Source organism: Gopherus flavomarginatus, chromosome 12, assembly GCF_025201925.1.
Source record: "Gopherus flavomarginatus isolate rGopFla2 chromosome 12, rGopFla2.mat.asm, whole genome shotgun sequence".
Taxonomy (NCBI): Eukaryota; Metazoa; Chordata; order Testudines; family Testudinidae; genus Gopherus; species Gopherus flavomarginatus.
The window spans coordinates 40,100,245-40,123,705 of record NC_066628.1 but is presented as its reverse complement, the minus strand read 5'-3'; the positions used below and the strand labels follow the sequence as shown (position 1 = coordinate 40,123,705).

The window sequence follows — 23,461 nt, the reverse complement described above, 5'->3', positions numbered from 1 at the left end:
AACAATAAAATAAAATTGGTCTGTGGCCCAGATGTGATCATTAAATCAGAATTGGTTGGTCAGCTCAAGTAAAAAGTAATTACTGTAACTTTGAAAAGGTGCAAGAATTGTCAAATTTAAGAAATAAAGATTGGAAATAGAACAGTCCTAATCAATTACTGTGTCCTGAATTTCAGAGAAATTACACAGCATTCCTTCTGGATAGTTTTTTTCCTTGTACCACTTCTTACAACCCTCCCATATATCATCCAATAGTTAATACCACCATATATTGCCATCTAGTGGTCAGGTGTAATGATTACATCTAACATTTACTTTTTCGTTACAGCATATTAACAGAGGGCATATATACACTACTGATTTAAGTCAACCTGTGTTAGATCGACATATAGCCACCGCAGTAATTACTGTGGTGGCTGATGTGCACACTACCCTCCTTCTGTTGGTGGTGTGCATCCTCACTAGGAGCACTTCCACTGACTGAAGGGGGCGGGAGGCAGGCATGGGAGCCCAGCTATCCTTCCCACCTCCTCTCCCCGGCTCTTGCCTCCCCGCTGGGAGTGGGGGCCAGCCACCCGGATTTCTTGACTCCCTGAGTGGAGAGCTTCCAGGCAGCAGCCTGGCAGGGATCAGGGCAGGTGCAGTGTGTCTGGGAGCCAGCTCTAGCTGCCTGGCTTTCTGGTCAGTATCAGGACTCCAGGATGGAGCCTTGAAATGTACAAGACATTCAACAGCTGATGTAAGTAATGCAGTGTCTAGACAGACACTGTTGCCCTATATACAGCGACATAAGCCCAACACCTTTCATGGAGATAGTTATGTCTGTGTAGTAGGGGACTTACATCGGTGGGACAAGGCTGTAGTGTGTACACTGACATAATTAGATTGATGTAAGCTGCCGCACGTTGACCTAAGACCCTACTTAACTGGCAATATTGCAGAAATTGTGGATTCCACAGTATTAGGCTTCCACTGCGATTTTGAGAGCAGGAGCCCCATCGTGTGTGGGACTGATAGTGGCAGCGCCACCCCACGGCAGAGAGCTGGAGTCCCTGCTGTCAGCTCTGGGCAGCTGTTGTCAGCCCCGGGCCCCCACTCTCAGTCCTGGGTGGCTGACAGTGGAAAATTTGTGGAAAAATAATAAGACTTTATTCCTGCAAATAGTAAAGTCCATTATTACTTCTCTGCAATTTTCCATGGCTTGATCGTAACTCCGCTGCAATTTTTCGACAATCCTTCTGCAACTGAAGTAGGGCTTTAATTATAACATATTAGGTACGTTAGCCATTTTGACTCCAAAACTTGGTGGGAAAACAGCATTTTCTTAGGTAGAGATGGCTCATTTTTCCATGGTTACTCTCTGTAATGGAATTCTGCTCCCTCTCTCTCTCTCCCTCCTTCTCATACCAGTAGCTGGCTTGCTTCAGGAAAAAATCATTTTGTCACTAGCTAATTCCTAAGCACTAAATTGGATTGTGATAGCTAAGTTAAAAACTAACTGCAAGGTTTTATTAAAAAGGTAGGGATTTAAAAGTGGAAATTTAAAATTAAAAAGCAAACTCAAGAAAAATCATTGCAGTATTTAAAAAAAAAAAAAAAAAGTTGTTGCATTTCACCTGGGTGCTTTCTTTAATTCACTGTAAGCTCTTTGTCCCCGAAGTCTTGTCTCTTAAATATGTGCAGAGCACCCACTGCTCTTTTGAGCTCTCTGTATGTTCTCTCTCCATCGCTTCCCTTCCCTCCCTTTGTTTCCTCACATCCACTGATGTGTGCACAAAATTAATGTACGCACCTTTCTCTCAATTTCCTGTTAAGGAATCTCTTTTACAAGTTACAGTTGAACTCCGTTTATCTGATTTCGTTGGGACCGAGGCCAGATTGGATAATCAAAAATTTGGACAATCAGGAGAATGGGCAAAAAGCTTTCTATCCATTATTTTAAGATGTGGAGTTGTTTTTAAACTAGCTGGCCCCTCCTGGAAAAGCATTAAAAAATACCCCCCCTTCTTATCTGCTTCACAGAATATACAGACCCCTAGTTCTTGCAAACAATATTTTGTTCTTGTATTAACAAGAAAACAGATGTGAGTTTTTTAACAATCTGTACATGTATTGATCATTTTTACACTTTTTACTCTTTTTATAATCATGAACATTATAATGTTTCTGAACCTTTTTGTTGCAGTTGTCCCGGACCCCACACCACAGTGGTCTCACAAAACTAAATTGCATGCTTCAGCCCCCACAGTAGGGCATGGGTTATCAGTCCTGGGCAGTGGGGCTGAAGGGTCAGTTTCCCAGATTCCTGTGTGCGCGCTTGTGGTTTGCTTAATATACAGGAAGGCGGATAATGGAGGTTCGGATAAATGGGTTCTACTCTAATTGATAAAGTACAGTGTTCTATATTGATTTCTGATGCTGAAAGTGAACACTAAGTATTGATCTTCTTTAAAGATGATTTGAGAATTATCATCCCAAAATCTTTAAAACTAGTGTTTTTTTGAGAGAAAAAAAAAAGCCCAAACCTGAAAGTTTCCCTTTGCAAAAGGTTGGAGCAGTATCCACTGCTATAAGGCACATAACAGAATAACACTATTAATAAAATGGGTATCTAAGACTAGGGAAGTAAGAATGGAGGGTGCTTACTAACTTACTGGAAGGAGAGCACTCTTCAATTGCAGCTGAGTTTAAATGTTAAAACTAGTCTTTGACTTGAAGAGACATGTATGCAGGTATTGACACCTTCAACTTCTGTCTCCATGGCTCAAGGCAGCGCCTTATACTTAAATACCCAAAGTTGTGTGTGTTCCCGTACACCTTACCTTTGGTGGTATTGCTTATTTAGTAAACTTAGTATTTCTTTTTCTTTAGAGCATCAAGAGAAAATCCAGCCATGCAAGAAAAGAAGAGATCAAGCATTTGGCAGTTGTAAGTACTGAAATACAGGCAGATGCTGCGAAAAACCCCAAGTAGTTGATATTAATGTGTTCTGTATGTCAGTTAATTATTTTGTTTTTGGGATGAAGATGTTTCAGGTGCTTCTCTTTCTGATACCTAGCATGCTAACTTGGGACGGCTGTTCTCAAAGACAAAATGTGTCATAAGCTGTATCCTATAGTGAATGGTTGTGCGTTTACTGGAGTTAGATGCTAATGTGCTTCAAAGTAATTGTACAGTATTTATCAGAAGATGAAGCAGGTTTTGAATACACTGATCCTGAGCATTTTTTAACTTTCTTTGATGAAACTTTTTTTGAATATTTGTGGTTTGCATATAATTTCAACACTTTTATTTCCCCCCTGAAATAATGTTTACTAATTGTCAATTCTTTAAATAAAGTAAATGTCAAAACTAAAAAAGGGAGATAAATGTTGAAATCTCCGTAAATTTTAAAAAAAAAATGTGTGTGAATGGCTTAACTGGTAATAGTTCACCTCTGGTCTGGAAGGTTTGTAGGTTCACTGGGCTAGAGGGTTTATGTGAATAGAAGGTTGTGGATCCACCAGGATTTGGGCTTACCTGCAGTTCCTCACGATGGAGCTAATGCACTCTGTAAGACTTCTCTTCAGCTAAGAACATATGCTACCTTTTGTCCATTTTGTGGTGGATGTTCAAGTGAAACTTAAGATCCAGTCTTCCTTTAAAGGAAGAGGATGGGATAATATCAATGTTTCAATGAACATGCCTTCTCTTAACACAGGTTCACGTTATGGCTGTGTGTAAGGTATTGCTAAGCACATAATAGCTGCTCTTTGGTTCCACTTGCTTCCAACCACTGTAATACATTGATTTGAGCAGTGTAGTGTGCACAATGCCCTGTGTACAAAACAGGGTGACCAGATGTCCCAATATTATCGGCACTGTCCTGATATTAGGGGTTTTGTCTTATATGGGCAACCTATTGCCCCTTCTTCCCTCTTGGTCTTTATTTTTCACACTTATCTGGTCATCCTAGTACAAAAGGAGGTCAGTTTTGTTGGATGCATACAGACTTACCACGCTTCTTTTGTCCTTCAGTTTCAGCAGGCTGTTCAGTTCATCAAGCAATACTGCTAAGAAACCAGAACCACCTGTTAATCTTAAGTATAATGCTCCAACTTCACATATTACTCCATCAGTCAAGAAAAGAAGCAGCACTTTATCTCAGTTACCTAGTGACAAATCTAAAGCCTTTGACTTCCTCAGTGAAGAGTAAGATACATTTTTATTTTCTCATTGTAACTTATACTATTTAACTAATTTGTTCATTAATAATAGATCTTTAACTGTATATTTATTATAGTTTATCAAGTGACCATAAAGGCAGACAGGATAAAAATCAATAGTATTACTTGCCGTTGACTGTTCACATTATGTCAAATTATTTTTCTTAGAGTGAACATGTTAAAGAAGATACTCATGAAATCAGGATTAGGAAAATTGTAATGTGTAGAGTGATGGCTGCATGTAAGAGATGGCATGGGTGACATTGCTATTTTCAAGTGTTGCTCCCTCAAAAAATTACGTTTAGGCACTGGAGAAATAGTTAGCGCTCAGAAGAATGTTTTAAGTACAGTAGAACCTCCAATTTATGAACCCCAGAGTTAAAAACTAACATACCTCATATGACATACCAACCACATACCTCATTTGAAACTGTAGATATGCAATCAGGCAGCAGCAGAGACCAAAAAAGCAAATAAAATACAGTACTGTTAATCATAAACTACTAAAAGGAATAGTTTTAAAAATTTTTTGACATAAGGAAACTATTTCTGTGCTTTCCTTTAAATTAAGATGGTTAAAAGCAGCATTTTTTTTCTGCATAGTAATGTTGTAGCTGTATTAAATCAATGTTTAGTTGTAAACCTGTGGAAAAACCATAACGTTTTATTCAGTTATGAACATTGCAGAGTTACGAACAGCCTCCATTCCTGAGGTGTTGTAATTCTGAGGTTCTACTATATGAGCATCATGACTTTCAACAAAATAACACTGTTCCAACATTGTTTTTATAATTAATAATATATCTCTACACAAGAAATATTTCATAATTAAGGATTGTATAATTGTACTAATAAAAAAATCAGTGTATTTCATAGTTAGTCTTTCTACTGTAAATTTACAATCTTAGATAACTGAAAATATAAACAAAGCAGTTATATAGTACAGTTTCAGAGACTTGTTTATATAGCTGATGTAATCTGGTAATATCCATGCATAAGGAGGTTTTGAGATAAACAAAGCATGTAAAATATTTGAACCTAGGAAATTAAAAAAAATCTCTGCATTGTTTAAAAAAAAATCCAATTTTAGCACCCATTACAGTGTGTATAGTGATCATAACTAGCACAATAATCAAACAGTCAAAATTAGAGATCAGAACAAGAACCTATATTAGTGCTTATATAATTTATGCCAGTTAAAGCTTTAATTTTTCATCATATGAAATTATTTAAGTGTTGGTATGAATTTTGTGTAGAACAATTTTGTTCCAGAAGCTGGGAATGAGTGACAGGAGATTGATCACTTTATGATTGCCTATTCATTCCCTCTGGGGCACCTAGCATTGGCCACTGTCAGAAGACAGGATACTGGGCTCGATGAACCTTTGGTCTGACTAGTATGGCTGTTGTTATGGTCACCCTTGCCCAAGCTGGATGCATCTTGCATGCCACAGGGACACTGTCGAGTTGGCCTGTTGCATATCTTCTTTTGCTTTCATTTTTAGTACAAATTTTTTAGCTTCCTTCTCCAAAGCTACATAGTAAAAGAACACTTAAGTTAAAAATATTTCCAGATGAAAATGTTGTATCTACTACTGTTTAACCTTCTTGGTCACTTTTTTTAATTCAAAATATTTTTTTTAAATCCATGTACTTGGTATATTTGACAACATTGTGTGTGCAGTCACTTTCATTTGCCTTTCCTCAAGCTCTGCAGAAGGATGATTACCAGTAAAAGCAATGGGAAAGCTAAAGCTCAGAAGGCAGATCACAGATGGAAAAATGGGGAGAGGCGGAAGAGTGGACCTGACTAGATGATGATGCTCTCAACTGCCAACAAAACCCTTCCAAATGTGAACAGAAAACCAAAAAAAACCCCATACATTTTAAGGAGCTTGAAAAAAAAAAAAGATAGAGATGTGCTGTTTCTGTGGTCTCTACCAGATAACTGAATCCCCTGTCGTCGTCCTCAAATTGGCAATTCGAAGTTCACAGTAGTCTTTGAATACATTCCTTTTTAAGCTCATTGGGAGAAAGCAGAAATAGACTTAATTATCTAGAGTCATAGAACTGTAGGGCTGGAAGGAAGCTCAAGAGGTCATCTGCTTCATACCCCTGCACTGAGACAGGTCTAAATAGAAGTATACAATCCTTGGCTCAGACTAACAAATGTAGCATTTTTCTTTTACTGTAATAAATATCTCTGAAAATAGTTTGGATTACGTTTATCCTCAGTAGTTAGGGGGCAACTTCTGCTGTGGCATACCTACACATTAAAAGAACTTATTAGGAGAACAGGAATGAATTTGGAAAAAAATATCCATTTTCCCCTCTAGATCTGAAGCCAATTTAGCCTCACGCAGAGAACAGAAACGAGAACAATACCGCCAAGTGAAAGCACACGTTCAAAAGGAAGATGGTAGAGTGCAAGCTTTTGGCTGGAGTCTGCCTCAGAAGTACAAACAGGTATTGTGATTATGACTTCGTCTAGGGTATTTAACAATAACCATAAATAAGAGTTACTGGATAAAGTACTAAGGCTCCATAAAACTATGATGTTTGATGCTAATATATTGTAGCTAGTTGTCAGCTTTTTAATAAGTCTGCTTTCTGAATTAGTACCTTGAGAAGGCAGCTTTAGTAGCCCTACTGAAGGACGAGGGCAAATATCTGTAGAAGAAAACTCACTTTTTTTTACCTTTAGTAAGAGTGGAGCATTAATTTGCAGGAAGGCTGGGGTCTCCAAGCTCAGTCCTTTTAAAGAGATTGTGATATCCACTCTTTAAAAAGGCACTGAAAAGTTTTTGCTGTCATCTTTGTTTCCTTTGAGTGGTGCTGACCAAACTATGGGCCATGAGCCAAACCAGCCCTGAGCCATGGCAAAATATTGTTCTGCATGCTTGACAAGATTCACAAACAATTATTTTTTTTTTTAGGGGAAAGTATAATGTTTTTTCTCTTCAGGTAGCAAATGGTGGTCAGGGTGATAACAAGATGAAGAATTTGCCTGTGCCTGTCTATCTGAGACCCTTAGATGAAAAGGATACATCTATGAAGGTGGGACTTATAGAATTATGAAAATTAGAGGAGATAGTCCTTGATGGAGGACAATGAGACATTGAACTGGTAACTTACTTGATCTGAAACCTTAAAGTACTGAATGATTTTCTTATCCGTTTAGGTAATAAAGCTGGGCACCTGAAGCAAATGTGAGATACAGAATGCACACTGCAGCAGAATCACACTTATTCGAGTTTACATTCATGCTCTCTATTAAAATTGCCTTCTTAAGAATAATGGGTTCATTTTCTGTCTTCCATAAATTGTACTGTAAAAAATTGTACTCAACTCCTCTGTTATAGCCTGCATAGCACTGTTATAGCCTATATAGTTCGTTCCTTTATTACTTTCATAAGCCAAAAACCCCATGTGTTCTGCAAATGAAATGCTCAAATTCTTCTCTTTCCAGCTTTGGTGTGCTGTAGGAGTGAACTTATCAGGAGGGAAGACAAGAGATGGAGGCTCTGTGGTTGGTGCCAGCGTATTCTACAATGACGTAGGGGGTTCGGATGCAGATGGGAACAAGCACCAAACAGGATCTCAGAGTAGTTTAGATAGACTAGACCAGGAACTCAAGGTAAGATCAGTTCTGTTCTATAATGGTGAATATTTAAACAACATTACTGTAAATAATACTTCATTGGTAATCAGTTCTGTTAGTCAGCAGTGGTTAAGCATGTTTTCTCCGGTAGAATTGAAATGATGATCAAGACAAAAAAAACCTGGTGCTTTGTATTGAATCCACTTTCTGAAATAAATATTCACGTTTTGTCTGATGTTTACAGGCTCTGAGGTAAATCTAAATAGCTAAGTATTTTTACACAATTTGTGTAGTTACTTGATCTAGATACCAGCATTGCCAACTTTCACAATTCTATCATGATTCCACATTTTTTATGTATTTCTTAAACTTGCAGCTTCTGAACTCAAGATTGCATGAGAATCTGTTTTCATTTAAAAAAGTTTGTATCCTGAATGATTGCAAGTAAAACATGAAGACTTCCTCAGAAACTAAAAAGCAAAGAGAAAACTCAACTTATTTTTAAAAATGCTCATGATTTTTAAACTGAATCTCATGATGCTTTGGGGCCTGACTCACAATTATTAAACACTAGAAGTTGGCAATACTGAGAGCGTGCAGGCATGTAAATGTAACTCTTCTTCTGACAACACCAGTCTTAGATTAGTCACTAGTTAAAACTTATAGTTCTTTATGTAGTTTCATTACTTTTCATTTAGTTTCCTATTCATGTATGGAACATAAGTTTTATACATTCCTTGTGCATCCAGGAAACTAAGTCCAAGTACACTTTCTTTTTGTTTTGTAATAGTATTAAACATATGCCTAGCTGTGCAGTATGAATTTTACATAATACATGGGTATATAACTTTAAAACTGCTGCCACCTGCTCCCTTCTAGTATATTAGTACATCTGCTGTTTGTTTGTTCTTGCAGGAACAGCAGAAGCAGTTGAAACATCAGGAAGAATTATCCAGTCTAGTTTGGATCTGTACTAGCACACACTCTGCTACAAAAGTGATCATTGTTGATGCTAACCAGCCGGGAAACATCCTAGACAATTTTATTGTTTGCAATTCTCACGTTCTTTGTATTGCTAGCATTCCAGGTAAGAGAATCAACCGGTCCTTGGTGCCAGTTGATTTCCCGAAGAGTGGTGAGTGTTCATCTCGGAAAATTAGAGCCAGAATGTTTTAGAGGTGACGAACTAAAAGTATACAAGTTCTGTGATTAATCATCACGATAAAAATACACTGTAGCTGACAGCATAACAAACAGCATAGCTGAGGAGAAACTGGGCTTAATCTTACATCAGGCCTGTGCCACTTTTCTATCACCTCTGATCCTGGAATTGGCCGTTATCATAAGTTAGAGCAGCCCTTAACCACACCAAGGCAGGAGTGTGACTTAATAGGACCAGTAATCTGGCCTGCTGTCTTCCTATACTCCAGTTTAGAGGTAAATAGTCTCTTCAGTAGTGAGAGTATTCCGTAGATCTCCACATTAAGGTATGGTTCTAATTTTATTATATTTATTGAGCCCATAGAGATGTATACTACCTTTTACATGAGATCCCTCCTCAAGGAGTTTTACTATTTAGCATTTAACCAAAGATCTAATTAAGAGACAATAGAATGTATACAGGAGGGCAAAGAAAAGTAGGTGGATACAACACTTCAGGAGGTGAGGTTGGTTGCTTTGTGCGCATCTTGTTAACTCAAAAAAAAAATCTATTAAATTAGCCTCCAGTGGAGGGTTTGTGCTAGTAGGCTTTGAAAAAGCAAGTTCCTTTGAGTGGAGATTTGAGTGAGTCTGCTAACGTAGCACAGTAAAATCAAGGAGGTTTTTCCATGCAGAAGAGAGCCTGGAAGTAAGGTATGAAGGTGTATATGTGGAAATGAAGGCAGAGCATATTTAGACATGATACTTTGAGAAGAATAGAATGTGCTGGAGGTGGTGTAGAGAGGCAAGTAGAGGAATGAAGTTGTACAGACCTTGAAAGTGAGACAGGAAAATGGAATAGTTCCAACAGAGCAAGTTCTTAAATTAGCCTGCATATGATGATTCTTACTATTGGGATTGTCTTGACTGATCCATATTTCAAACAATATATCATACAAAACACAAGCAACGTTCTTACCTCTGGAGATGAGCAGTTATGTGCATAAATTTAAATCAGAACAAATGGAATTAGATGAGGGTCTGTTAACATTTTCCCCCTGTTATCAGGATCTGTTTCAATTCTGTTTTTAACCTGGCTGCAAAGTTTTGCTCAAACAGAAACCTGACATACAAGGTAGAAGCATGCAGCACTTCTTTAGGTCTCTTTGTCCAATTTTAATTTAAAGGCGGCAGCTTGGTTTAAGATGCCTTTTCGTGTTGTGCCATTAAAGCAGATTTTATAGGATGTTCTAGTCGTGTGACTCTCAGGCTCTGTAGACTGTAAATATCTTTGTTTATTGTCTAACTTGGATCTTATTGCTTGATAGATTATGCACTGTGTTTTACTATATCCAAGAAATTACATGAAGCTTAATCTGCCTTTCAGGGGCTAGAGAAACGGATTATCCTGTAGGAGAGGAAGGGTCACAAGAAGCAGACTCTAATCAGGTGGACAGGACCTCTTTGTGTGGAAGTATGACCAGCAACAGCTCAGCAGAAACTGATAGCCTGTTAGGAGGAATCACAGTGGTTGGTTGTACTGCAGAGGGTATTACAGGATCTCTCATAACACACAATGCTAATGGTGCCTCATCTGTGACAGATAAACAGCCAGGTATGAAAATAGTCATCCATGCACGTTTAGAGTTTTAAGTGGGGATACAGGGTAAGTTGTCAACAGCATCAAAACAAATTGAATAGACCTGTATTGAAGGAAGTGGAGGATGCTAACCTCAGCCTCTGGAGACCTGGTCTCCCACATGCTTCTTCTGTAACCCCAGGGAAGTCATGTAGTCTCTTTGCCTCAGTTCCCCATCTGTAAATGGTAATCGTATTAGTTCCCTACCTTACAGGGGTGACAGACTAAATGCGCCAAAGGTGGTGAGGTGTTCGGATACTATGGCAATAGGGATAGTGTGAAGTACCTCAGAGCAATAAAGTAACAGAGCAGAGATGGGTTGAGAGAAACCTGGAGAGAGCACTAGTTCAGTCAAAAGCTGTCTTTTCATGTCCTTCAATTCCTAATCCTTTCCCATTTAATGGGGCTATTCCGTGGAATCCAAAGGAATAGTCTTATCGCATAGGGAAATAGAAGGCAAAGAATTAATAGTAATTTGCCCATGAACTTGCCACGGTGTCTATACAGAATGAGTTTTCAAGTTAATTTTTAACTGAAATATTTGTCTCATAGAAACTGCAGCTGAAAGTAATGTGGTAGATGAAAACGTTCCAACAGCAGAGGAAGCAACGGAGGCAACGGAAGTCAGTGCTGGGTCAGGAGAAGATTTAGCTGATCCAGCTCAAACTGGAGTGTATACAGAGCATGTCTTCACAGATCCTTTGGGAGTGCAGAATACAGCAGAGGGTTCTCCAGTATACCAGCCTAGGTACATGGTCAATGGTCCACACCATTAAAATGTATTAAAATTCATAAATATACTATTTTAGAGTACTATTGAGACAAAGGTTCATATATTTGTAAAGCACTTGAGGCCATCATTTGGAAGGCACTATATAACTGAAGTGTTTCTAGGTGTGTGTGCAGATTAAGCTTTACACAATAGTTATGTAGAATGTCTTGCACTAGTTTCTCTAAAGTGGTCTCGAGCGAGAATGAAGAATAGTTTTGATGTAACTTCATTACATTTTCTAGGCAGGTACCTCCAAAAGGGAGTGTGTTAATCTATTTTTTTTAACTATTTGTTCCTTTCAACCCACCATTTCAGCCAACTGCTGGTTTAGTATTGTTCAACCCCTGGTGTACTCATTGATATCACACTTGCTCTATTAGTCATGTTTGGCACTTGGCTCTTCAGAAGTTTATGGGAACAAATGTAACTTGCCTCTTAGTCCAGCCAACTGCTGTGCATTAGCTGTGGCAGTTGAGGGAAAACTTGAATGAGGTTTGTAGGAGTCATTAATAAAGAAATAAAGTTGGAACATCTCAGATTTTTCAAGGCCTTCAGCTATTCACAGGAGGTTCCATCCGGTGTGTTGGTTTGTATGGGAGCAGAATAATGGGGCTGAATGCGATCTCTCATTCCTCATAAGAGGTAGATAGCCTCATGAAATAATTTACTCTAAAAAGGTATTCATTTCATTTGTACAATTGGTATGCTTAATGGGATTCTTACTCTGCTTTAGATATATTTATAATACACAGGATATTTAAACATTTAACAGCTTTGAATTTGTAATCTGGGTTACAGTTTGAGCAGTCTGTGCATTTGTTTTCAGACTATTTTTTATCACTTTACCATTGTTTTTCTCAATAGTGAGTCAGACTTGTGTAAAGATGTGGTAGAATTGCCAAATGAGCAAGATCTAGTGAGAGAAGAAGCACAGAAAATGAGTAGCCTTTTACCTACAATGTGGCTTGGAGCACAGAATGGATGGTAAGAAAATGCTAGTTATAAAACTACTAAATTACAAAGATTAAGAGTCATTTTAAACCTGCTTTCAGAAAGTTTAAATATCAACCTGGGGGCTCCAAGAACTAAGATGAAGTGTGAGGAAACCCACAAAAGGAAGAAAATTCTGAACCAAAGCTGCAGTAATACCATTCAGTATACGTTACTGTGTCTTGGCATTATAGAACATACAGAATGTATCATTCTGTAGTGTAATATACTGTACTATATATTGTAGGAGTTGTATTTGTTTAATCTTTTTTTCAATACCAAATTAAACAAAGTTGTCTCGGACATGTCTCTTGAAAAGGCTTTCTTTTTATTGAAAGAAATATGGTATTATCTGAGGATTCTGCAGTGCTGAATGTCAGATCACTAGGAACATTTACTATCCCAGTTACAGGCTCTGTGGATAGATGTTCAGTAATGTTTTGGGCAGCCAGTGGATTAGCTGTAGCAATGCTGCAGTTATCAGTGTGAGATTTTTTTCTCCATAATTAAAGCTTTACCCTGGCCAAAATTGATTAAAATTCTTGTATTGTCTGAGACGTTAACATGGTCTTGAAGTATTCATGTTTAATTCATCCCAATTATGTCCTTGCAGCTTGTATGTTCATTCTTCAGTGGCCCAGTGGAGGAAATGTGTTCATGCCATTAAACTTAAAGATTCTATTCTCAGTATTGTGTAAGTTGCCTGAAATGTTTTGTAAATTTTGCTAACCTAATGTAAACATTTATTATAGATAGAATAATTACAATGTAGTTTAAATAGATTTCCAGTCTGAGTTCATTGAGACGCTAGTTTAAAAAAAAACCCTACATTTCTTTATTCTTTTGGGGACGATGATGGAGAGGAGGGTTAAGTCAGCATAATGGGGAGAAGGGGAAATAAAGGGGATTTTATGGATACTGAAATATCAAGAGTATTTCCAGGTTTTGGGGACTCGTATAAAGAGGAAACTATAATTTTCCTAGAGATACGTCCTACTTACTTTGTAGCTAATGTATTGTTATCAGTTTTCTGTTTTCAGCCTGTGTGTCTCATGGCCCCTTCTGTTCAATCAACTGTTTTCTAAAAAGTAGAAAACTATATATTTAAGAACAAATGTGAATTTCATTTATTAAATTATGCTGAACTGTAAAATTATATTTACTGTAAAAGTCCTGTTTATATTTTTATATTGATAATATGAATTAAACACTAATGATATACTTTTGCCTCCTTTCTTTTCCCAGACATGTAAAAGGAATAGTATTAGTTGCACTAGCTGATGGAACATTAGCAATATTTCACAGAGGAGTTGGTAAGCATTCTGCTGAATGACCTTAAACAGAATCAATGACGGTACAGAGATGCTTCATGATCGAAACCGAGTAAATAAAATGTATCATTAGTAAATATTTTACTTTGAAAATGAATGCACTGAATTATCTGATTTTTGCAAACAGTGTTCCTACAACAAGCATTTCCAGTCTCTCTCTCATGTATTGTGTACCTTGTCAAAAAACTAATTTGCTAGCATTTTAGTTGATGAAGTGTAGTATTAGATATGTTCAGACAAACTTATTTTACAGTAATTAGGAATTCCCCTGTTCTCCCTTTCTTTCTAGTAGATAGCCAGGAATTTCTCCTACTCGGAATCACCACCATGGATCCTCACTCTGAAGTTCTTTTGAGCTGCCTCCAGGACTGTGGAGTAATTGAAATTTTGAATTATAGGTACAGTAAGTAAAGTGCATGCATTAAGCCAGTTGACCCTCTGCCTGTATCTCCATCATTGTTGTGCACCCCTTCAGTACAGATTTTTTTCAGTCAGCTGGGTGATCTGTACTCCATGTTAGTTTCATTCAGGCCTGCCTCTACTTCAAGTTCTTCTTGCTTTTAAAAGAGAAACTTAACATTAGCTTGGTTTGTTTTGCCTTAATTGGGTGTTGTGGTGTTGAGGCTGGTCTTTGGAGACCTGTTTGTCATAGAATGCTTAATGCCCTTACTTGAAAACAGTTTGTCATATTTAGGCTTCTACTATACTTTTGAGAGCTGTATATATTAAACCTTGCTTATCTATTGATCCTGGCCACATTGTGTAGCTGAATCTAGTCAATAATCCATAGTTTATGTTGTCACTGTTCTTCCCACCTCTGAGCAATGAGATTGCTGCTTATTTCTATCTTGTGCCAATTCTCATGTATCAGGTCATAAATATAGGACAGTTTTTTACTGTCACTTATGTCCAAAGTTAAGGCTTTTTGAAGGCTGTTATATATTTTTTGACTTGAATCCTTAACCATGTAAAGGCCACCATTCTGACTTGTTCTGCAAGACCTTTCTGTTAATGTCAAATGGTAGAAACCATCCATCAGTTCAAAAAACCTTTGCACCATAGAAGCACTAAAAATAACACTGGGAGTTAATATACGCCAATATATTTCCCTTTGAAATCAAAGGAGTCAAAAAAAAGTCTTCTAACTGGAAGTTGTCCTTGTCTCGTGAATTTCTGGAGGCTTTTTATTATCCAGTCTCACTTCATCAAGCTTGCATCTTCCTCTCTAAGTTTAGCATTGCTGCAAATATTTAAAATTCATAATTCAAAGCTGTAAGTAATCTCCATAACAATTCATAACTGGTCTGTTGTCTGTCATAGAAGTTTATTTTAGTTGCAGGCCCTTAGTGGGATCAGTTTTTTCCTCTTGTTCTCCAATCTTTTCTTTAAAACATTCACATTGATTTATATCCTCCATAAACTTCAGTTTAGTCTTCCAGGCTCTTTGAGCATTTCTAAGACTTCCTTTTAGCAGGATAGCCTTTTTTTTTTTTTCTGGCCATTTTGTCAGCCAGAAATCTTGTCCCATCAATTATTTTTCCATAAAAATAACATTGTTCTTATTAATGGCATTTGAGGAAAGTGAGGGTTTATTCTGAATTCTAGAGAAACCAATCCACTGTCCTTCTGGTTTGTTAAAACTCATTCATATTTTGGGCAGAAGATGGGAGAGCTGGGGAAGTCTCTATATACAAGCTATGTAGCAAAAGCTACTTTGTTCTGCTTTGAGAGTTGACTTTAGGTTATTCTGCCAATTAATCATGTCCACAAGATGCACTATATACCCTTGCCTCTTTGTGAGCATTAGTAGTTGGTCATGGCTGCCAGCATTAACCTGTTTCTGATAATATTGTTTCTCAAAATCTATATTCAAAATTCTCAGCCCTACCTTTCCTGGACAGGCACTGTTCCTCTGCCTTCTGAGTAAGGATCTCTATGGGAGATCTCAAATAGGAGAGAAGGGGGTGTTCCTTACCAGTAATTGGAATTCTCCTGTTGGGTCATCACCACAGATTCTCACTTATTTGCCCTCTTCCTTGTGGTGCTTTGGATCCTTGCAATCAGCTTCTAACAATATTAAGCAGGCATGCAGCACTGATGCAAATATAGGGAAAGGCTCAACTGGCTTGATACTGATACTCACTTTAGTTACCTAAAATTCCAATGACTACAGGGTCCTTGAGGGATCTCAAGTATATGTCAAAGAATGATGATCTTTGGAGGAGATTAACCTAGAGGAGAACTCCAGTTAATGGTGAGTGATGCCGTTGTATGTGCTATTTTAAAAAAAGGCATACCAATAGTAGACAGCATTTAAAGATGTCATAGCACACTTAAACAACAGAGGGGATAATCTCAGTGCATGGCCAGCATTTCCATGCTCAGTCAAACAGCTAATGTTCAGTGCTATGTGTAGGCTGTTGCTCATTGTACCTGTTATATGCCTATCCAAGCAAATGCATTTAGCAGTAACTGACTGCTTTTTTAAATGCTTTGGCATACTTTCACTGACTCACTATGTACAATCACATTCTGAAGGAACAAAAATTGCACTTATTTCCTTAGACAACAGTCCCACACTTAATTGTTTCAGTTTAATGGGAAAGTATAACCCTGAATTTGAATTGACTTTTTAAATGAGTCTAACACTCTTCTAAAAGGTTTCAGATGAAGTGGATTTTAGCCCACGAAAGTTTATGCCCAAATAAATTTGTTAGTCTCTAAGGTGCCACAAGGACTCCTCATTGTTTTTACTCTTCTAAAAGTAGAGATGTACCATTTTAAAAGCAAATAGGCATGCAAATTAACTTCTGCGAATTATCTTAACCTTTATGAATTATTCCTGTTTGTTTTTAAAGATGGTCAGTGGGACTTGACAAACTATCACCTCTTAGACCTGGGCCGACCTCATCACTCCATCCGATGCATGACTGTTGTACATGATAAAGTCTGGTGTGGCTACAGGAACAAAATCTATGTTGTTCAACCAAAGGCCATGAAAATAGAGGCAAGTTAAAAACAGTGTTTAGTTAAAGTATAATTAATTTTTGCCATTGTCTTTGTCTAACAACCCCCCCTTCCCTATCCATGAATCCTAAGAAGACACTGTTCATCAGCACAAAAACAGGCCATCATTAACAAATTATCATTTTGGAGAGAAATTAGTCAAATATCTTCTAAAATTCTAGGATAATATTTCACATTATGGTTTTTAAAAAGCAGCTTTTTCGCTTTGAGTATCCCACATCTGTTTATAAAAGTGATTAAATTAATACACCTCTACCCTGATATAATGCTGTCCTCAGGAGCCAAAAAATCTTACCGCGTTATAGGTGAAACCGCATTATATTGAACTTGCTTTGATCCGCTGGAGCGTGCACCCACCCCTCCGCCCAAGCACTGCTTTACCGTGTTATATCTGAATTTGTGTTAATCGGGGTAGAGGTGTACATGAATTTTTGTGGAATCTGCATCACCAACACTTCCTCTCCCTGAACAGATCTTGTGAAATAAAACCAGGTAACCAACCAGCTGCTGCAATGCCTAGAGGGGGAGCGCACAACACACTGAACTTTGTGGTCTTTCCCCCTCCACCAGCAGCCTCTTCTAGGATTTGGCTTTCCATACTTTTATTTCTAGGGGATGGATTTTTTTAACTCGTAGTACTAGGAGAGCGTTTGCCCTCCACTTTGAGCAAACTTAAAATTTACCTAGAGGTCTAAGCTGTTGTTTCTGCAGTGCCCTACAGGTACATGACATGTTTCATATACAGGAAATAGCCAACATAAGTGACTAGGGATTTTAGGCTTTTTAGTTTTTGGGTGCCTAACTTGAGAACACATTAAAGGGTCTTGATTTTTAGAGGCTGAGTGCTCAGCATCTCTGGAAAAGCAGGTTTCTTTAAAGTGTCTCAAGTTGGGCTCCGAAAATCACTGATCACTCTGGAAATGTTGGCCAAGATCCTTGCTCAGAGCATTTTGCAATCTATTAGGCAATATATGGGAAAAGGAAGTGAGGAATAGGAAGGATTGATGCAGCCTCATTCCAATGCTTGTTGTTGAGGTTTGGCATGCATCTTGTAGCTCCAGGATTATTTGGTATGTTATATTTAATTGTACGCAAGAGGGCAGGATAGCAGTGGAAAGAGCCAAATACTTTTTAGGCAAAAGTCTCAAACTGTACCAGCGAACCTAATAACAAAAATATAAATATATATGATCTCTCTGTCTCACTCTTTCTCGCGCTCTCTCTAGATAGAAGGATTGGTAAATCATAATGGCTCATAAATGGGGATGTCATAGCAAATGACTGTAGAGATGTGTGTTGTGAGGCAATGCTATGCCATGCCTTGACAAAACACTCAAGGCAAGGTTAGTAGACAGTTTATGGGAAAAGTTACCAATATGTATAAGATCTGGCTGAGAAGAGAGATCATCTTGTCTTTTTCGTGACTTATCTAATTCGAAGTACAATCTTCCATAGAAATCGTTTGATGCACACCCAAGGAAAGAGAGCCAAGTGAGACAGCTGGCCTGGGTGGGTGATGGGGTGTGGGTCTCTATTCGTTTGGATTCCACACTCCGACTCTATCACGCGCACACACACCAGCATCTACAAGATGTGGACATTGAACCCTATGTAAGCAAAATGCTAGGTAAGTTGCTGACTGCAATAAAATTAACCATAGTGTGTTTTGTTCCTGTTGCTACTTAGATCTTTTTTTATCTACCACGGGTCAAACAGCTTGTCTCAACCAAAGAAGAAACTTAAAGCAAGACATCAAAAGCCTATAATGGCATGGAATTTAATTTCCCCAACACATCTGATTCTACGGTCCAAGTCAAACTGTCTAATACTGGCTACAGAGAATCATGGTCCTTTTGGTTCAGTCTCCTGATTTTATGGACACTGTGGACAGCCATTAGGAATTCAGAACTATTTCGGAAGAATAGATGGTAGTGGGAAGAAGTGTATGAAGCCTTTGAGGTTTTTCCTTCCTAGTTCCCTTCAACTTTTGTTTGGAACTGGGCCTCAGTTTTGCAGACTGTAAATGTGGGAGGATGCTGTAGGTTGCCTAGAAAAGTTGTCTTGCACTTATATGGGGAGAATACTGAGGCAAAACCTCACATAATTTGTTTCTCGTAAAACTGAATACCTGTTTTCTGATGTTGCATTTTGTTTTCTGAGATAGCTCTAATTAAAATTAGTCTCTTGAGATTTATTTCTGTATAATTTTTTTTTTAAAGAAGAAACAATATTGTGTTTCTTAACTAGCCAGGAAAAATATGGTGTCAGAGCTCTTTGAACTTGCCTTTAAGTTAAATCCCTTTGCCTTGTAATCCCAGAAGCATTTTACTGTAATGTGCAGCATGAAAAAATCATGACATTCTTTAAAATTAACTGTTTATATAAGTATAGTATTTTATTCCTTACAGAATCAAGATTAGACTAGAGAACAGGCCTGAAAATTGGTCCACATGAGTTCCCACTCTAGATTGTGACTCTGGACACAACCATTATGCCTTGGTTCTGTGTAAAAGGGAACATTCCACCATCTCACATGGATGTTGATGTTATAAAATGTTCTGAGCTCTCTAGAAATCCAGATGATTATTATTGGTGCCCAGAATTTTTACTGAAGCACTTTTTTTTTAGGTACTGGAAAACTAGGATTCTCATTTGTGAGAATCACAGCTCTTATGGTGTCTTGTAATCGTTTGTGGGTGGGGACAGGAAATGGTGTCATCATCTCCATTCCATTAACAGAAAGTAAGTAAAATGTGAATGAATGTCTGTAGCTGAATACCAAAAAAGTCAATGAAACTACTATAGCAATAAGACTAAAATATGAAGTGTCATCCATGGGTTTGGTAAAGGATGTAGATACACTCATCTCCAGGTTTGAATCTGCTCTAGGTTAGTCTGAGGGCTATTTAGCCTGCATAAAATGGATTGGTAGCAGACATCTCTCCGTATAAAACACTTCATCTCAAAAGGCACCTTTGGAATGCCGTGGATTGGATGGATACTGGGACTTGTACCCTTAAAGCATGTAGGGATATTGGCTGTGATCTGTCAGTTTGATAGCACTGCCTGTGACGCATTGCTTGCGAATAGAGGATTTCAACTTCTCGATCATGACAATTTGGCACTTCCCTTGAGCTCTAAATTCACATTTTAAAACTTATTTTGACGTAAGGGTATAGTTAGCACAATTTGAAATGGCCTTGTTTTCTCAGAATCCATCACACAATCGATAATGTCCTTGGTGTCTACGACTAGACAGGCAGAGAAACTGAGCTGCTTTTAAAGGCGTTGCGCAAGGGCATATGAGTTGTAACCACATTCTTCAAATAGAGGAGTTCAGTTGGTGGGTAAAATTCAGCCACTGGTTATTCAAAAAGTCTGTATGCTTTTAAAAAAAAAAAATGTTGTGAACTTTTGCTGTATGCTGGTGGTACATTTAAAAATGAAATACTTGCATTCTAGGAAAAGCAGTTAGCCTTTATAAAGGCTAATAGAACTGACAACCTCCTCTCCTCTCCTCTCCCCCCCCCACTCCCCAAGAAATAAACCACTGTTAATTCAAACAGAAGCAAGTCTTAAATGCTATGAACGAATCCCAAACATCTGTTTAAATTCATTCCCTAAAATTTTGATTAAAAAAAAAAAGCTCCCTGCCAGAGACTTCATTGATGAAATTTGGATCAAAGCTTTTAATAACAGAAAATGCTTGAACAAAAGTTTCTGAAAGGAAAAGATGGGAACTTTAATTATAGTATTAATTGTGATGTTAAACATCCTACTGTATAAGGTTTTTAAGGTTTGACTGTAAATCAATCCTGAGGAAGACCTTTCTTCTAAATTTGCTGGTGGTAAATCTTCTTGTTTCAATTCCTTTGTTGATAGCACATGCATTATGTTTCTCATACTGTTCCATTACATTGATCATCCATTAAATAAATGTTTGTTTTTGCATTGCATGGGTGTATTGAGCAAAGACATAAATAGTTAAATCATGCTTCCAAAAAATAAATAGTTGCACTTAGTTTGTAGCGAAGTCACTTTTTTAAAAGTTTTGTGTGGATTTTCCTTTTTGAATACTGTGAACTTAAAAAAGGACCCTATCAATGCTGGTAATTTTAGGTCTGTTAATGTTCTGGTTCATGGACACAATTATGCTTCTCTCCCTGCATTGTACTTATGAGTAGGCAGGATTTTGTAAATTTCAGTACCCTGCCACTGTAAACGTTCATGATTACGAGAACAGACCACATAGCTTGCATGCATGCACAACTACAAACAAACTCATCCCCTTGGTCTGTTGGTGAGTTGATGAGCTGGACATCTTATCTAGTGCATAGTAGTCACTTTCTAGAACTGATGGATTTTTCAGGGTGAGGAAGAAATATTAAAACATTGTTTAATTATACATTGTTTTGCCCATCAGTTTTGATAGTGTCCATTTAAGAAAAGAGAGAAAGGGGAAACTTTACTATTTAATTATATATCTTAACAGTAACAAAAATATCCCATTAAAGTGACATGGCCTTTGTTGACAATTTATCCTGAAACCGTATAACAAGATATTGTTCTTGATTACTTTTATTGAATCTTCTTTAATTAACTAGGTTTTTTAACTTAAGTTAGGAGCTAAAATCTAAAATTCTGTCTTATCAAATACTCAAATATGAGAGTGGCAGGTTCTCATTAATCCTTATCCTCTACTGTCATACCTATCCATTTCCCCTTTCCTCCTTTCTCACTTTAGCTGTAATCCTCCACCAGGGACGTTTACTGGGGCTGAGGGGTAAGTGCAGATCCTGAACAAAAATCTATTTTCAGGCTTCTAATAGCCACTTTGAGGCTGTTTCCCACTTCTATAGATTGACCCTTTGTATGTTCCTCAGTGTTTTTCCACTCAGTTACTGCATTGCAGCAGTTTTATGTTTGCTAAATGGCCACCAATCTGCTCAGCAGTTTAGTATATCATCCTGTGTTGCAGCTGAACTTTCATACAGACTTTGTTTTTCTTCCAGCAAATAATTTGATACCATATCTCATAACTTTGTCATTAATCCACATCGTTGACTTTGTCTCATTACAAATCACATTTCTTTCACTCCTTTGATAGTCTTTGGAATGGTGATGGCTTGTCTGTCTAGCATGAATAAGAAGCACTTTTCTGTCAGTGGATTTTAAATCATCCCAGCAAAAACTAAACAGTGTTTATAATGGTGTAGCTCCTTTATGCCCACAGCTGACTATTTTTGGTGGAGTTTGTGCTGGCAATGGGATACCCTGTAACCACAGATTCTAAGGAAATCTTCCTTTAACATTTTAATTTAGTTATACATTTGAATGCTTTAGGATTTGTTCATTGAGACATCAGTTAGCTGTATTATATATCAAAGATATTTTTCCCTCATGAATTTAGTGTTTTTAAAAAAAAAAAATCTTAAAACAATTATGCTAGACGAATAAGAATCCTACTCCATTTTGTGATGTACTTCAAATAACCAAGCATGCAGTCTTATTTTTTCTTTCCAGCTCTGTCCTGAATTGGCATTTCTGCCCTTCTGTTCCATTTTATCTGAATTGGCTTTAGCTTTTAGATAGTACTATAAGGTTACTTAACAAATAACCACTTCTCCAAACTGAAATTTCAAGTGGGAAACATTTTTGTTCTTTTCTTTTACAGCGAATAAAACAGCAGCAGGCTCTGGAAACCGTCCTGGGAGTGTTATACGTGTATATGGGGATGAAAACAGTGATAAAGTGACTCCTGGAACATTCATACCATATTGTTCAATGGCACATGCACAGCTTTGCTTCCATGGGCACCGTGATGCTGTTAAATTCTTCGTCGCAGTCCCTGGTAAGCTCTGTATTCCTGTTCTTAAAATGCGGGGTTTTGCCTTTTTTAGATCTCTGCTCCGTGGATGCAGTGTTGAGACAGGTGAAGCCAATGTGAGGGGAAAACCCCGTGTTCAGAAATGGAGTTAGGATTCTAGACTTCAAACCATTGTGCATTTGGAGGGAGACCTCCTTGCTTCTGAGACAGTGGATCAGCATTTCAGTTCAGAAAGCTCCACTCTGTTTAATGGTACAAGAATGGTCTGGGCGGAAGCGGAGAAAATGCTTTGCTTTCATCTGGGAAGAGATGCCATGCAGTGGTGAAGAAGGGAGGAGTTGAGCACTTCGCTGTTAAAAAGGTAGTGAAATGAAAACTAGATGATTTCAGCTGTAATGTAAGAATTTGGCATTAGGTAGCCCAGTTCGTGTCATCAAGGAACATTCTGTATGAATGAAGCACAATTGATAGCAAATAACCTTGTTGTAAAAGAATCTCTGTTAAAAATGCCAAGCCACTTTTTAAAAAAACTAGAATGCCAGATGCATGCCCTTATTGAATGTGCATGCACACAGACGAGTTGGCCCCAGAAAGGCAGGAGTTAGATTATTTGCTTCAAAAGATGATGGTGCTTTGATGATATGTAAAGAATTGCAATTGCTCTGCTCTTTTCTAAAGCCTCCGTTGAAAGTGGATTTAAATGTTGTAAAGCTAATTCCGTTTTAGTACATTTCAGTGTCAAGTAACCAGACTAGACTTGTTGCATTCTTTAATTTACAATAAACAAATGATTGCTACCTAAATTCAAGTAACCTACATCAATTTTTCTTGTCCCTAAAACATGAGGGGTTAAAACACAAGATATATGCAAATATACTCTACCCATGTTTTGCTTCAAACCTTACATGAGAAACTGAATCTGTTTGGAT

The 23,461-nt window shown here is 37.7% G+C and overlaps 1 protein-coding gene across 12 annotated transcripts in view; it reads left to right on the top strand.

Moving 5' to 3' along the window:
* Positions 1-23,461, top strand: part of SPAG9 (sperm associated antigen 9) — a 105,458-nt gene that overhangs the window by 71,354 nt on the left and 10,643 nt on the right. For 5 of the 12 annotated variants that reach the window (XM_050920093.1, XM_050920097.1, XM_050920103.1 and 2 more), the window contains 16 exons: positions 2,872-2,928; positions 4,018-4,191; positions 6,542-6,671; positions 7,170-7,262; positions 7,675-7,842; positions 8,722-8,893; positions 10,334-10,561; positions 11,138-11,333; positions 12,219-12,341; positions 12,961-13,041; positions 13,593-13,660; positions 16,537-16,685; positions 18,161-18,332; positions 19,334-19,447; positions 21,450-21,488; positions 22,380-22,556. In XM_050920093.1, coding sequence (XP_050776050.1) covers positions 2,872-2,928; positions 4,018-4,191; positions 6,542-6,671; positions 7,170-7,262; positions 7,675-7,842; positions 8,722-8,893; positions 10,334-10,561; positions 11,138-11,333; positions 12,219-12,341; positions 12,961-13,041; positions 13,593-13,660; positions 16,537-16,685; positions 18,161-18,332; positions 19,334-19,447; positions 21,450-21,488; positions 22,380-22,556 — 2,141 coding nt within the window. The remainder of the gene's footprint in view (positions 1-2,871; positions 2,929-4,017; positions 4,192-6,541; positions 6,672-7,169; positions 7,263-7,674; positions 7,843-8,721; positions 8,894-10,333; positions 10,562-11,137; positions 11,334-12,218; positions 12,342-12,960; positions 13,042-13,592; positions 13,661-16,536; positions 16,686-18,160; positions 18,333-19,333; positions 19,448-21,449; positions 21,489-22,379; positions 22,557-23,461) is intronic. The other 7 variants (XM_050920094.1, XM_050920098.1, XM_050920101.1 and 4 more) reach the window with 3 other exon arrangements.